This window comes from Schistocerca gregaria, chromosome 5, assembly GCF_023897955.1.
Source record: "Schistocerca gregaria isolate iqSchGreg1 chromosome 5, iqSchGreg1.2, whole genome shotgun sequence".
Taxonomy (NCBI): domain Eukaryota; kingdom Metazoa; phylum Arthropoda; class Insecta; order Orthoptera; family Acrididae; genus Schistocerca; species Schistocerca gregaria.
Genome location: NC_064924.1, coordinates 88434813 through 88451958, shown reverse-complemented (window position 1 = coordinate 88451958; position 17146 = coordinate 88434813). Strand labels below are relative to the sequence as shown.

The window sequence follows — 17146 nt, the reverse complement described above, 5'->3', positions numbered from 1 at the left end:
TAAGCTTCAAGAATCAGACCCCCTAGATATGAAGAACTGAAGTTAACTGTGTGAGAAAAGATAAGTAAACTGTTTATTGTAAATCTTACTCCTCTCGGGTCTTTTGAAAAGACTTTCCCATAGTGGACAGGCACAACAACAAAGAAGGGAGGGGTAGATTACAAGGCCATGCATGTGGAAAACCTCTGGAGGTGACATGTTCGTGGAAAGTTGCATTAGGTAGATCTTTCACTGCGCGGGATACAGGTATATTGCCCCATCTTCGTGAAAACAGAGGTTTCCAAGTAGTTGCGCTCTTCCACAGCAGGAACTACATGCTGTAAAAGGAGATGTCGATAACGTGCAGACGTCACGGTAGAGCTGTCAGGCCTCTTCAAAGAAGAACGGATCGAGAATAAAGGTGCTCGTGAATCCATGCCGCACAGTGGTACAGCGAGTACAATGGCTGTTCCTGCACAACATGCGGTTTAGCAGTACTCCAAATTCGGCTGTTCTGTGTATTCACCGCACCATGCAGTGTAAAATGCCCCTCGTGACTCCACAGAATATTGCCGGATCACATGTCATCAAGTTAGATCCATATCAGAAACTGAAGAACAAATTCAGAATGTTGCTGCGAACTATGAGGTTTCAGTTGCTGCACCCTCTGGATCCTATATGGGTACCACTGCAAAACTCTGCGTGATGTTGACCATGGGATGGACAATTGTTGTGAGACTGCACGAGCACTAGCGCTACCTTGGGCACGTGCTGCTTGTCAGTCACAGCAACAGCAACCTGCACCGCAATAGGACGCCTTTTTCTTCCTGGTGGCACACTAAACTCAATCGTGTTTTAGATTCCTTAAAATATTTGATGACATCGGGCCACTCCCCAGACTTTAGAGTCGCCGATACTCTCTCAATGCAGCATTGTAATTGCTGCCGTTCACATAAAACAGTTTCACCAACAGTGCACTCTCTCTCTCTTCTTGATAGCCATACTCATCACTCACGTTATGACCGAGCGAGGTGGCGCAGTGGCTAGCCCACTGGACTCGCATTCGGGAGGACGACGGTTCAATCCCGCGTCCGGCTATCCTGATTTAGGTTTTATTTCCCTAAATCGCTCTAGGCAAATGCCGGGATGGTTCCTTTCAAAGGGCACGGCCAACTTCCTTCCTCATCCTTCCCTAATCCAATGAGACCGATGACCTCGCTGTCTGGTCTTCTCCTTGAAACAACCCCAACCCCACTCACGTTATGGCTTCTCAAATAACAGCGCGGATGTCATAAAAACTGTGGACAGCGCCAGATTTGCACCTAGCGGTCCAAATTGGAACGAATTTTTTCCAGCGTATATCTACCAAGATTCGCCACCATACTATAATTACAAACCACACTGGACCCCCACGAGTACCTGCACTTTAATTATGACCATCCGATACTTCAAAATATTTAAAATTTTGGCCATAATCAAATTTTTACATTTGTAAGCAGATATGTTGTATCTAAATTTGTCGTGCAGTACCTACCACAGAAATGACGAAGATGTGAGAGCAGACGTTAATCATGTTGACGAACAGGTGAATGTAGACTGAGGTGCTCATTATCTGCTCCAGCTCGCTCACTGCCCTGAAAAGTAAGCGAAGTTCTTATGTGGTGAAAAGAACTTTCCTGAAGTGCTTACTTATTCTAAATACAATGTGCGAATGAAAGTTTACATAGGGAGGGGTAAGATGTTACTGTCATTATTAGATGGTAATGGATGGCTACCGTACTGACTGAGCTATAACATCCACTATCAAATCATAGCTAACTGAAATGTAAACAATGTGAGTCGCGTAAGAGGTACCACACCTTTTTATTTCGTGAACCGTTCATGATATCGAAAAGACGTTTTTTCTCAAGGAAGTGTGCAGAATAGCACACGATTTTCTTGCTTTGATAATCCTCTTGATTTGTGTATAAACCGAGATATTTAACCACGTATACTTTTTTTAAATGAATAATGTACTCGGAAAGCTTTCGAAAAACACTGTGGTATTGTCTAAACATCGTGGTGCCACACCAAAGTAGGCAACGCGAATCGGTACCACAGACATTCCACAGCAGCCAATGTGAGGCACTTCAGAAGACCACGCCTCCGTCTCAATATCGTGTCGTGCATGCAAGTGCTCTGCCCAGATGGTGATGCCATCTGAAGCAGCCAACAGCATAGAGGAGGACTAACGACACGTTCAAGTTTCTGTGGAAATGAACTTCCGTAAATGTTGCATGTTATACTTCAAAATAAACGCATTGTTAATTAGTGCATCAAGTGTTGCATTAATAGTCACTTAAAGTTGTACATTGTCAAACACTCCAGTGTCAAAGAACCGTGACAAAGTTAAGTAAATCTTTTATTCATTTATAAACTGGACTAATACTTCGTGTTTTCTAGTTTGCTGAGCCGCTGCCCAGAGCAATCAAAGAACTCACAGCTATGCCTCGACGAAAGTAGTTTCGTCTGTTCACAACAGAGACGATCACCGTGACATAACACTTAATGTTGATGTTGAAACTTTTCCCATAAGTACCGATATCCGGGAAATTTGCTAAAAATGAAGGCAGCTATTGCGGTGAAAACACCACCGAATGGGGCTCTAATGCCCGACTCAGCCGTTATATGAAGCCAGAAGATAGGCCTACGCTACTGAGAACTAATGTATTTATTTCTTCTTGGCCCTACTTTATAGTACAAAGATAGCAGATCAGCTAGGATGTGATAACCATACTCTAATTTGTAGTGTACCCGAAGGGGTTTAGGCAAACTATATCAAATATGTGAACATACTCGAGTTTTAGTGGACAGGTTTCGTGGAAAAAAGTAAAAAGTCTAAATGCTTATTGCAACGACGGAGCCTGGCATGAAATAAAAGCAAGAGATATGTGCTAAAATTAAAAGGCGAGTTACCTGAAATCGATTATTGCGATGTAAAAAGGCGAAGCGCCTGTAATCGGCTATTGCGATGTAAAGGCATTTACATCGCCTTTACATCGCCTTTACATCGCAGTAGTCTATTTCAGGTGCCTCGCCTTTTAATTTTAGCACATACTTCGGATGCTTAAACGAAACGTTTCAACACCAGTTTTAAGAACCATCATATCACTGCATTCGTCTCTTCAAGAGTTTGCCGGCCGCGGTGGCCGTGCGGTTCTAGGCGCTCCAGTCCGGAGCCGCGCTGCTGCTACGGTCACAAGTTCGAATCCTGCCTCGGGCATGGGTGTGTGTGATGTCCTTAGGTTAGTTAGGTTTAAGTAGTTCTAAGTTCTAGGGGACTGATGACCACAGCAGTTGAGTCCCATAGTGCTCAACCGGGCGAGGTGGCGCAGTGGTTAGCGCACTGGACTCGCATTTGGGAGGACGACGGTTCAATCCCGTCTCCAGCCATCCTGATTTAGGTTTTCCATGATTTCCCTAAATCGTTTCAGGCAAATGCCGGGATGGTTCCTTTGAAAGGGCACGGCCGATTTCCTTCCCAATCCTTCCCTAACCCGAGCTTGCGCTCCGTCTCTAATGACCTCGTTGTCGACGGGACGTTAAACACTAACAACCACCAACACCACCACCATAGTGCTCAGAGCCATTTGAACCAATCTTCAAGAGTTTTCAATTGTCATTAAAACAGGCCTACTGTTCAATTACTTAAATAGCTAGGGTGATACAAGTGTTGAGAGGGTTAAACGTACAACAAAAATATGAGCCCCTCGGTGTTGTGTCATTTGGTGAAAACCTCGTTTCGATATTTTGAACCGTTTACCGAGTTAAGATACTGCCCATGTCACCACTTGCAACAATCCATAGAAGTCTCAAAACTAGTTAAGATTCTCTCTGTATGTAGTTTTCCTCCAGGTGCATTTAAAATTCGAACGATTTTCTTCAGTTGTTATACAAGCTTGGTCTTCTGCCGTCTTATCGTTCCATTACTAACGCACTGTGGGCTGGAGAAAGCGAAATTTTCTACCTGTATAACAGTTCTTCTGTTCTAATAATTTCCCGTTTATGACTGCACTTTTTATACAATGAAAGGGCACAGTACAGCCCAACATAGAAAAGATGTACAACATCATATTTAGTTGTTCTTGTAAGAACAGTTTTTTTTTGTAATGACATCATTTTATTTAATACGGATACCAATGTAGGAAAGAAGGGCAATTTGTATGTTTAATTATTCAGATGTGCACTTCCTTAAAATAGGTCCCTGAACCCAGTTCGTTAACGATTGTGAATTGTATGTTAGGCTGGTCGTCTGCTGACTACCGATAGTAAAGTTAGATTCTATAATCATCTTTAAGCCGGTTCTCTGGTCACCTTTGGCCGAACCAAAGAGAGGAAGTATATCAGAGCACTAGAGGGCCTGGGATGTGGCTGACCAATACGGTGGCGAGGTCCTCCTCCACTTGTGCGGAAGCGCGGGATGACTGGATGAACGGCCATGTTTCAGCACTCTGTCGCTGGTTCCTAAGGTGAGAAGACATGCTTTATGTGTGCTCTAGAAAAACAAATTTAAATGAAAATGGTATGTAAGTGTTCTATTTAGTAGATAAACTAATAATTTCTCTTTTCAGAAACTTTTGGTGAGGCTTATGTAAATTGTTCGAAAAAAGATAGGAAGGTAAAAAAATTCATGGTGAACATAGGATTCCTCAGAAGTGACAAAGAAACCACATGTTGTAATTATAAGACGAAATGCTAGCGTGTGGTAGTATTAAGATGAACTACTTGCATGTGTAAATCTAAGTTGAAAATAATTAAGATTTCCGTGTGCAGAACTTAGAGACAAGCACTTCCACGTGGTGACTATTGTGCGAGTCTCAACCTGACTATGAGACAATTAAAAATATAATTAGAAATGGTTGTCCTAGCATTCAGTTGAGGATCCGTGTGCGATATAAATGAGATACCAAAATTTCCATTCTGAGATACATTCGTGTGACGCCAGCTTGCTATTCAGATACTCTGAGAGTGAATTAAGGTGAGTCAGCCATGTAGTCAGCAACATCATATGGGTTGCATTACACAGGGAGATGTGCGTAAGTCCTCCAGAGTTTGTGGTAGGAAAATTATAATGTGGGTCAGTGACGTGTGAATCTGGGATGACTGTTGTTTGATGGGGGGAAAACAGGAGTAGAAAACCAAACACTTTGTTTTTGAGATGTGTTTCATACTGCCAGTGTGATTTATTTTATGCATTTAATCTGTGTGATTTGCTAAGACAGTAGCGAATTAGTTTCAAATACGGTGAGTCAAGCATGATTTTTCCTAGTACAGCAAGAAAGTCAGTAAATTTGTTATGTTGCTAATGAATGACGTTAAGAGAGTGTGGGAAAAAATGAAGTAGCGAAAGATTCCTTACCAATCCAGAAAGTGCACAGTAGCAAGAAACAGAAACATTACGAGACCAGAGAATAGTAAAATGCTTATGTCATGTCATGCCCATTGGGCGGAGAATACCTTGTTTAACCATTGTGTTTAAGTGTAATGCAAGAAATTTTGCAACATTAGCGTGAAAGAATTCGTTGTAATACAAGAGAAGATATATGAAACAAATAGTGGTCTTTATTATTGAGTTGTGGGTAGCCGATGTGTTGAGGTATTTTCCTATACCCTCCATTTCCTTGCTGGGATGTCCAAGCTGTGATTAAAATATATACCACAGAAAGAAAATGTGGTCTTGCCAGGGTGGAGTGAGTCCATCAGAAATATGCACTAGCTGTTAGTCAGATGCGTTATCCATTCCGTTGATTAAGAAGTAAGGACTGATAGGCACTAGGGCTAATATTTCAAGCATAGTTGCAGTGGGCATGATAAATCATGAAAATATTTCTGACGTACGAATAATAATTGCACTCGCTTGGCAGGCCACTCGTCTAGTAGTCCTGACTACTACATGCCTCAGAATGGGATAGGGACCTCCCAACACTTAATCAGTTACTGTGGTTTAATGGCTCCCAAAGCGAAAAGGCTGCTTCGGCTTTCACTCGTACTGAAGAATACGTTCAAATTATGTTAAAATTGTACTAAATGTTTGTGTCTGTTACCTTCCCGTGTTGTCCCAGTATATTCATACAGCAAGATTCGGTTATGAATACGTGCAGTAAGACAAGAAGTCCGGCGTTGTCACGGTCATCTCTTCTGGAGGTGAGAAACTACTAACGTGTGAGACGCGAAAGAAGCAACACAAAAGCCGTCCTCCCACGGGACGTCAAAGCGTGGAATTCCACGTTCCACTGCACTGGGGATCAAGAAATAAAGAATCTGGCGTGTCAGATTTTTGCCTCGTGGAGAGGGACTTGGTCAATGACATGAAACATCGTTTTACTTTATAAGCAGGACGTGGGAGCCATAAAACTATATAGCATTAAAGAATGTACGAGTATTTGCTGGCTTTCTTTCTAACAGAGACTATGGTATGAGTTTAAGCTTTTTGCAAAGCGTCAGAAAATTGAGGGCCTTTTGAAAACGCCTAGTTTAGCTACGATTTTTTTCTAACAAACTGACGGGAAACTACATATCGATAGGTAAAGGCTTCCTATAGTTGACGTTTTTAACATTAACAACTTGTGTCTTGCGAAAGTATACCATTTTAACGCTACGGCACAATGATAATCTATCAAAAGCGCGCCGTTCTGGAGCAACTTTCGTATCTAATATTGACATTTGTGGATACGGTCTGTAGACAGTCAGGAAGACCGTTCCCCGGGGGCAAGTCTTTCGATTTGACGCCACGTCGGCGACTTGCGCTCCGATGGGGATGAAATGATGATGATTAGGACAACACAACACCCAGTCTCTGAGCGGTGAAAATCTCCGACTCAGCCGGAAATTGAACCCGGGCCCTTAGGATTGACATACTGTTGCGCTGACCACTCAGCTACTGGGGGGGGGGGGGGGGGGGCGGACTGTAGACAGTTTATATCATACACGGCGCAGGCCCTCGTCACACGCCATATATGGCTGCTCAGTTGCAACGTCGAAGCCGTAGCACAGTTCATTGCTTTGCAGGTTCTAAGGTGTGTAAGGGACGGATAGCAGGTTCGCGCGTACCTTCTTCCAAATACTTTTTGTCACATTCTGTTTTCTAGAAGATTCTGGGTCTTTCTTAGTCATTTAGTAGAAGTGCTATCTCAAAAGCCGGTAACATTCATTCTCTGTTGTTTTGGCCTTCAGTCCGAAGGCTTATTTGATGCAGCTCTCTATGCTACTCTATCCTGTGCAAGTCTCTTCGTCTCTGAGTAACTACTACAACCTACACGCTTCTGAATGTGCTTTCTGTTTTCATCTCTTGTTCTCCCTCTACAGTTTTACCTCCAGTACTAAACCGGTGATCCCTTGATGTCTCAAGATGTGTCCTATGAATCTATCCCTTTTTCTAGTCAGGTTTTGCCACAAATTACTTTCTTCCAGAATTCTGGTGAGTACCTCCTCATTAGCTACTGATGTACCCATCTAATCTTCACTATTTTTCAGAAGCCCCACATTTCAAAACCCTCTACTCTCCTCTTTATACTGTTTATCTTTCACGTGCCATTTCCATACATGGCTACTCTCCAGACAAATACTTTCAGAAAAGACCTCCTGGCATTTAAATCTACACTCATGCTCATAAATTAAGGATACTGCTGATACGCTCTGGTGGGCGGTTTGCGGGTTCAAATCACCTCGGGGTATGACCATGCGGTGCATTTGACTTGCGGTCGTCACACGGTGGCGCTGGCGGCATTCCACATACGCAGTTGGTGCATGTCAGACTATGGTGTAGCGAGTAAGTCTGCACACGTTTTCAGACGTGCTAATGATGACTGTGTGTTGCAAATGACTCAAATAATACCTATTGATGACGTTATGAGGGGTAGAATACTAGGGTGACTGGAGGCTGGTCAAACGCAGCAGGTCGTAGCACGGGCCCTCCGTGTGTCACAAAATGTGTTCTCAAGATTATGGCAACTATTCCAGAAGACAGGAAACGTGTTCAGGTGCTACAGTACGGGACGTCCATAGTGTACAACAACACAAAAAGACCGACATCTCACCATCAGTGCCCGCAAACGACCATGGAGTACTGCAGGTAGCCTTTTTGGGACCTTACCGCAGCCACTGGAACAGTTGTCTCCAGACACACAGTCTACAGACGACTGAACAGACATGGTGTTTATACACCCGGAGACCAGCAAGGTGCGTTCCACTGACCCTGGTCACAGGAGAGCCCGTAAAGCCTGGTGTCGAGAACACAGAACATGGTCATTGGAACAGAGGTCCCAGGTTATGTTAACGGACGAGTCCAGGTATAGTCTGAACCAGGAACTAGATACCAACCCCTTAATGAAAGGGACCTGTATGAAGGTCATCCTTTGGTGGTATTGGTGCATGTACACCCCTGCATGTCTTTGAGAGAGGAACTGTAACAGACTATACTCCAGCAGGTGCTCGACCACCTGATACAGAGTATGCTAACCTGTTGTGCGTGCTGTGTATGTGTGCATGGGGATAGTATCCCATATTGATGTCGGGGTACATGCGCACGAAACAGTGGCTTTTGAAGCACATGTGTTTCGGGACGGTTTTCTCAAGTTATCACCAATACCGTGGACTTACAGATCTGTGACGTGTGTGTTCCCTATGTGCCTATGCTATTAGCGCCAATTTTGTGTAGTGCCACGTGGTGTGCCACCACATGCTATAATTATCCTAAATTATGAGCATGAGTGTATATTCGATGTTAACACATTTGTCTTATTCTCGAACGCTTTTTCTTCCATTGAGAGCCTACATTTTATATCTTCTCTACATCGCTCATCATAAGTTATTTTGATGCCCAATTAGGAAAACTCGTCTACTGCTTTAAGCGTCTCATTTCCTAATGTAATGCCTTCAGTATAACTTGACTTAGTTCGACTAAATTTCCTTACCATTGAGTTGCTTTTGTTGATGTTCATCTTATATCCTCCTTTAAACTCACTATCCATTCCATTCAGCTACGCTTCCAACTTCTTCTGTTGCTACACCACGAAGATGACGTGCTACAGATGCGAAATTAAACCGACAGGAAGAAGATGCTGTGATATGAAAATGATTAGCTTTTCAGAGCATTCACACAAGGTTGGCGCCGGTGGCGATACCTCTACGTGTTGACATGAGGAAAGTTTCCAATCGATTTCTTCATAAACAAACAACAGGTGACCGGCATTGCCTGGTGAAAACTTGTTGTGATGCCTCGTGTAAGGAGAAGAAATGCGTACCATCACGTTTCCGACTTTGATAAAGGTAGGATTGTAGCCTATCGCGACTGCGGTTTATCGTATCGCGACATTGCTGCTCGCGTTGGTCGAAATCCAATGACTGTTAGCAGAATATGGAATCGGTGGGTTCAGGAGGGTAATACGGAACGCCGTGCTGGATCCCAATGGCCTCGTATCACTAGCAGCCTAGATGACAGGCTTCTTATCTGTATGGCTGTAACGGATCGTGCAGCCACGTCTCGGCCCCTGAGTCAACAGATGGAGACGTTTACAAGATAACAACCATCTGCACGAAAAGTTCGACGGCGTTTGCAGCAGCATGGACTATCAGCTCGGAGACCATGGCTGCAGTTACCCGTGACACTGCATCACAGACAGGAGCGCCTGCGATGGTGTACTCAACGACGAACCTGTGTGCACGAATGGGAAAACGTCAGGTTCTGTTTACAGCATCATAATGGTCGCATCCGTGTTTGGCGACATCTCGGTGAACCTGACGGCACTTTGAACAGTGGTCGTTACATTTCAGATGTGTTACTACCCGTGGCTCTGCCCTTCATTCGATCCCTGCAAAATCCCTACATTTCAGCAGGATAATGCACGACCACATGTTGCAGGCCATGTACGGCCCTTTCTGGATACAGAAAATCTTCGACTCCTGTCCTGGCCAACACATTCTCCAGATCTCTCACCAATTCAAAACGTCTGCTGAATGGTGGCCGAGCAACTGGCTCGTCACAGTACGCCAGTCGCCACTCTTGATGAACTGTGGTATAGTGTTGAAGCTGCATGGACAGCTGTGCCTGTACACGCCATCCAGCCATCCAAGCTGTGTTTGACTCAATGCCCAGGCATATCAAGGCCGTTATTACCGCCAGACGTGGTGGTTCTGGGTACTGATTTCTCAAGATTTATGCACCCAAATTGCGTGAAAATGTAATCACATGTCAGTTCTAGCATAATATATTTGTCCAATGAATACTCGTTTATCATCTGCATTTCTTCTTGGTGCAGCAATTTTAATGGCCAGTAGTGTAGCATTTAGATCCCTATATTTTACTCCTGCTACCTTAAGCACCACAAAGAAAACATTCCAGCCAACATTGTCATAAGCTTACTCTTCGTCTACAAACGCTACAAACGCAGGTTTGCATTTAATTATCCTGTCTTCTAAGATAAGTCATAGGGTCAATATTACCTTCGTGTTCCTACATTTCTCCGGGATCCAAACTTATCTTCCCTGCGGTCAGCTTATACCAGTTTTTCCATCCTTCTGTAAAGAAATGGTATTACTATAACATTTATTAAACTTCGGTAATATTCACACCTATCAGCGCCTGCTTTCCTTGGAATTATTATATTCTTCTTGAAGTCTGATGGTATTTGGCCAGTCTCATACATCTTGCACACCAGATGAATGAGTTTTGTGATTTCTGGTTCTCCCAAAGGTATCACAGTTCTGACACTGTCGTGCACTCCCCAGGCCTTATTTCAACTTATGTCTTTCAGTGTTCTCTCAAATTCCTCTCCCAGTATAATGTCTCCCATCTCGTCTTCATCTACCTCCTCTCTGTTTCTGTAGTATTGCCTGCAAATTCATCTTTCTTGTATAGACCATCTATATATTCCTTCCACCTTTCAGGTTTTCTTTGCTTAGGATTGGTTTTCCATTGGTGCTCTTGATGTTCATCTAACTGCTTCTCTTTTCTTCAAAGGCCTCTTTAATGTTCCTGTAGACGGCATCCATCTTTCCTCTAGTGATATATGTTTCTAAATTGTTACATTTGTCCTCTAGCCATTCCTGCTCAGCCAATTTGCACTTTCTGTCGATCAAATATTTTAGACGTTTGTACTCCTTTTCGCCTGCTTCACATACCGAATTTTTTGTTTTCTCCTTTCGTCAAATAAATTTAATATCCCCTGTGTTATCCAAGGATTTCTATTTGGCCTTGTCTTTTTACCTGTTTGATGCTTTGCTGCCCTCACTATTTCATCTCTCAAAGGCCGAGCAAGGTGCCAAGTGGTTAGCACAGTGGACTCGCAATCGGAAGGACGACGGTTCAGACCCGCGTCTGGCCATCTTGATTTAGGTTTTCCGTGATTTTCCTAAATCGTTTCAGACAAATGCTGGAGTAGTTCCTTGGAAAGGGCACGGCTGATTTCCTTCCTCATCCCGCCATGATCCGAGCTTGTGCCCCGTCTCTGATGACCTCGTTGTCAACGGAACGTTAAACACTTTTCTCCTCCTCCTCTCTCAGAGCTACCCAGTCGTCTTCTGCTGTATTGCTTTCCCCTGTTCTTGTCAATCGTTGCTAAAGATCGCTCTGAAACCCTCTACAACCTCTGGTTCTTTCAACTTATCCAGATGCAATCTCCTTAATACCCTGCCAGTTCATAATCAATAAATTTTGGTCAGAATCTACATCTTCTCCTGGAAATGTTTTACAATTTTAAATTCAGTTCCTAAATCTTCATCTTACCACCACATAATCGACCTGAAACCTTCCAGTGCCTCCAGGTCTGCCAGACGCTGTGGCCGAGCGGCTCTATGCGTTTCAGTCCAGAACTGCGTTGCTGCTACGGTCGCAGATTCGAATCCTGCCTGCCTGCCTGCCTGCCTGCGTGGATGTTTGTGACGTCCTTAGGTTAGATAGGTTTAAGTAGTTATAAGTATAGGTGACTGATGACCTCAGGTGCTAAGTCCCATAGGGCTTAGAGCCATTTGAACCTTCTCCAGGTGTCTTCCATGTGTACAACCTTTATACATCATTCTTAAACCACGTTTTAGCTATAATTAAACTGCGTCCTGTGCAAAATTTTAACAGACGGCTTAGTCTTTTATTATTCCTCCCTCCCCCTTCCCCAGTCAGTATTCACCTATAATTTCTCCTTCTCTTCCTTTTCCGAGTATAGAATTCCAGTCACTCATCACTATTAAATTTTCGTATCTCTTAACTTTCTGAATGATTTCTTTTACCTCATCACATATTTCTTCAATCACTTCATCATCTGTGGAGTTATTTGGCATTTAAATTTGTACTCTGTGGTGGCTGGGGGACTGGTGTTTGTCTTGACTACAATAATGCGTTCACTATACTGTTTATAGTAGCTTAGCCGCATTCCTATTTCCTATTCATTATTAAACCTACTCCCCCATTACCCCTGTTAAATTTTGTATTTGTAATCCTGCATTCTCTTGACCAGAAGTCGTGTTCTACCTACCGAACTTCACTAATTTCCACGATATCTAACTGTAGCCTATCCATTTCCATTTTTAAATTTTCTAACCTATCTGCTCGATTAATGGAACTCCACACTCCAATTCATAGAACGCCAGTTTTGTTTCTCCTGAAGATAACATTTTCCTGAGCAGTCACCGCCCGGAGGTCCAAATGGGGGCTATTTTACCTCCGGGATATTCTACCAAAGAGGACGCCATCACCATTTAATCATACAGTAAAGCTGCATGCCCTAGGGAAAATTTACAGCTGTAGTCCTCCCTTGCTTTCAGCCGATCGCAATGCCAGCACAGGAAGGCCGTTTCGATGGACGTTACAAGGCCAGATCAGTCAATCATCGAGACTGTCGCCCGTGAAATTACTGAAAAGGCTACTGCCCATCTTGAGGAACCATACGCTTGTTCAAATGGCTCTGAGCACTATGGCACTTAACTTCTGAGGTCATCAGTCCCCTAGAACTTAGAACTACTTAAAACTAACTAACCTAAGGACATCATATACATCCCTGGATTCGAACCTGCGACCGTAGCGGTCGCGCGGTTCCAGACTGTAGCGCCTAGAACCGCTCGGTCACTCTGGCCAGCCATACGACTGTGCAGCCTCTCAGCAGATACCCCTGAATCGTGGTTGCACCAAAGTCTATCTGTATAGCTGAGACATGCGAGCCTTCCCATCAACAGCAAGGTTCATGTTATTTACTATAAGTAATGTATTTGCTGTGATTCTTGTTGTAAAAGCTTCCCCAGGGGCCAGAAATGTTAGTGACAACCATTCTATGTCTGGAAGTAAACACAACTTCTACATTGTAAGTTCCCGCTGTTATGAAATTTTCTGCTCAACACAACGGTCCTGAATGGTCCGGATTGTCTGACCTATATAAACCTTCCCACAGTGGCAAGGGATCTTGTACACACCGGGCTTCCTCAAACCCAAGTCATCCTTAACAGAGCCAAGAAGCGCTCTAATCTTATCAATTATTACGCCCGGGAAGCCTTCGTAGTCACATCAGAAGCCTCTACGGGGAGGAGATGGTGGAACTTGTGAAGAAGTTTGATAAACTTCGTAAGAAGAAAGGCAAGTTGCTGAGTGCACACGCCTTTTTTGCTGAGATGTCGCGATGGAAGAGTAATACCTAAGTTTGCTAGATTTGTGCATTTTATTGATACGAAAACAGCCAACAACATCAAGAAGCGTGCCAGTTTCGTCTTAGTGAAGGGGCGCATTCGCTACACTCGAAGACAACTGGATCTCATATCCGAGGATTTACTTTTCTTGCACTTGGAGTTATCGTCGCTGCTGTCGGATGCATCCTGGGAATGGATGGATAGTTCTTCTTGGGCACTATCAGATTGGACGCATAGGAGCGCCGTTAGGAAACAGTCTTCGAAGTTTCAACGGCTTTGTTCTCGACCCATGATCTCTGATGACGGCAGTGATTAACCTCACGAGTGAAGAACTGGACGACGCCAGGCTGTCAGTGTTGGATAAAGGTCTGAATTTTGCCCCTACAACGAGGAATGTGCCTATTACCGAATTCATCTGCGCAGTCGACCAAGCAGTGTCCAACTTTTCGGAGGACCAAGCCGAAGAGATTAGGCAAGAGGTCTCACATACATTGCGGCGAGCGCCGCCTCCACGGAGTAACCTCTCCTTTCGCGAAAGGGCAACCGTCCGGTCCATTAGAGAAGACGAAGATCTGATCTACCAGCGTACAAAGGCAATGCAACGGTTCTTCTGTGATGACTATCTTGGAACGATGGATCTCTTACTTGAGGACTCAGCATACAGAACATTGCAGGACGACCCAACTGAACGGATAAAACGGAAGACGCTTTCTCTGCTGAAGAATACTTCTTTACCTGACGACGTTCTCAAAAGACTTCGTCCTGGTGCTGCCTTGCTACCGAGATTATACGGTCTACCCAAGATTCATAAGAAAGGGGTCTCGCTTCGTCCAATCGTGAGTAATTTGGGTGCTCCTACCTACAATCTAGCCAAGTATTTAGCATCTGCTCTTGGCCCTCACGTCGGTAAATGCGAACATCACATTCCCAATTCTATGCTGTTTATTCAGAGATTGAAGTCCTTGTCTCTTAGTCCCTGGGATTTGCTTGTGAGCTTTGATGTCATGTCGCTTTTTACACGGGTTCCTCTGGAAGAATCCTTGCATTTAATTGGAGAGAAACTGGACGAGGAAACAACCAAGCTTTGTCGCCATGAACTGACGTAGACGTACTTTTTATTCAATGACAAATATTTTGACCAGACTGACGGAGTGGCTATGGGGGGCCCATTATCCCCAGTAGTCGCCAATCTTATTATGGAAGATTTTGAGGACAGGGCGCTGAAGACGGAGTCCTTAAAACCAACCTGTTTCTGGAGGTACGTTGACGATACTTATATAGTGTGGCCTCATGGGAGAGAAGTTCTTGACCGCCTCCTAGGTCATTTTAATTCCCTGCATCCTAGCATCAAGTTTACCATGGAGATGTGATCGAAAGCTTCCGTTTCTGGATGTTCTGGTGTGCTGAAAGGATGACGGGACACTGGGACACAGTGTTTATCGAAAGCCTACGCACACGGACCGTTACCTGCATGCTTCTAGCTGTCATCCATCGTTGCAGCGTACGGGGATCCTGCGGACGTTGGTGAGAAGGGCTTATGCCATTTCAGATGGAGAAAGCTTATCACAAGAATTGGACCATCTTAAGGTTGTGTTCAAGCAGAATGGCTATATAGATAAACAGATCCGTCGCGCTTTCCAGTTTGGACCTTCGCCTGAACCACCAGAAGATACCTGCAAATCGGTGGCTTTTCTGCCTTTTGCTGGGAGCATTTCCTCGAAGATAGGAAGAATTCTGAAAAGATATCATATCGTATTTTTCGTCCGCCAGACAAGATTAGAGCGCTTCTTGGCTCTGTTAAGGATGACTTGGGTTTGAGGCAGCCCGGTGTGTACAAGATCCCTTGCCACTGTGGGAGGGTTTATACTGGTCAGACAATCCGGACCATTCAGGACCGATGTGTTGAGCACCAGCGGCACACACGGCTGCTTCAACCTGAGAAATCTGCAGTGGCGGAGCACTGCCTCACCGAGGGGCAAAGAATGCTATATGACGAGACACAAATGGTTGCCCCTGCATCTCGCTATTGGGACTTTATCTTTTATGCAAGACTTGGGACCCGGTGTTATCAGACATTAAAAAACAACGGTCTGTGTTTCGATCGTCTGAATAAAATATTTAAATTTTATTTTAATTTTTTATAGCGAGATCTCGATTTAGCCTGTTTCCACCACTGGCGGCACGATATGTTTACTTGCGCTAGAGGGCAGTTACGGCACCTTCTCGCGCACGCGTTGTGGGTCTTCTGCGGCCTATATAGGGGCCGCCGCTTGCGCTGGGTAGTCAAAAGTTCCGGCGAGGTCGTGTACCAGCGCTCTCACCTGAAGATGGCGGCCAGATGGACCACGGAAATATTGTGTCATGAAGACGTTATGGTCCGGCTGCACACCAGAGAAGAATATTATCAATTATTACACCCGGAAAGCCTTTGTAGTCACAGCAGGGGACTTTTGGGCGTGTGCAGTTGGAATGATGTGGGACCTCTGATACGTGTAGACACTACTCTCACAGGTGACACTTACGGAAACATCCTGTCTGGTCATTGATGTCCATTGTGCATTCCTATGGGCTTGGGCAATTCGGTCAGGACAAAATTGTTACAGAGTGGGTCGAGGAACACTCTTCTGAGCTTACACACTTCCGCCGGCCACCAAACCCCAGACATGAACATTACTGAGCATATCTGGGATGCCTAGCAACGTGTTGTTCAGAAGAAATCTCCATCCTCTTCCCCCCCCCCCCCCCCGCCCCCCCCCCGTAGTGCTACGGATTTATGGACAGCCCTGCACACTATTCATTGTGTCAGATCCCTCGAGCACTACTTCAGACATTAGTCGAGTTCATGCCACTTTTTGTTGCTGCACTTCCGCGTGCTGGCGGGGGCCCTACAAGATTTTAGGCAGCTGTCCCAGTTTCTTTGGCTGTTTGGTGTGATACTTAACAAATATAGAAGGATCATCTGCGAGCTTATTAAATTTCGTGTAGAATTCTCCCATTTTCTTTTTTAGTTGTGAAGAAAGGGGAACGCACTAACGACGTTTCTTTCTTTCTCACTCTTTACTTCTTCTTGCCGTGCGGGATAGCCGCGCGGTCTTGGGAGCCTTGCCACGGTTCGCGCGACTTGCCCCATCGAAATTTCGAGTCCTTCCTCGGCCACGGTGTGTGTTGTCTATAACGTAAGTCAGTTTAAGTTAGATTAAGTAGTGTGTAGGCCTAGGGACCGAAGAAATGATTGAAATGGCTCTGGACACTATGGGACTTAAGCCCGTCTCACACGGAGCAAGGTTCGCCGCAAGTTTGCGAGATGGCGTGCATGCCTGCCGGCTTGCAGAGAAAGCAGCCGGCTATCTTCCATGCCGAAGCTCTCCCACGGTGCAATATCGGCAGCTAGTTGTGTTGTGATCGCCTGCATGTTGTATCGAACGAAGATGGCTGCTTCAGTTACAGATGTTCAGAGCAAACTGGTGTTATTAGCTGTTTTGGTGCTAAATGATGCAGAAATGCATGCTAATGAGAGAAGAAG

The 17146-nt window shown here is 44.6% G+C and overlaps 1 protein-coding gene and 1 non-coding gene across 2 annotated transcripts in view; one reads left to right on the top strand and one right to left on the bottom strand.

Moving 5' to 3' along the window:
• Positions 1-17146, bottom strand: part of LOC126273231 (odorant receptor Or1-like) — a 597605-nt gene that overhangs the window by 47171 nt on the left and 533288 nt on the right. The window contains exon 4 of the mRNA XM_049976775.1: positions 1514-1613. Within this exon, the coding sequence (XP_049832732.1) occupies positions 1514-1613 (100 nt within the window). The remainder of the gene's footprint in view (positions 1-1513; positions 1614-17146) is intronic.
• Positions 3339-3411, top strand: Trnaa-cgc (transfer RNA alanine (anticodon CGC)). The gene has a single exon. It is a non-coding gene; the product is annotated as a tRNA-Ala (tRNA).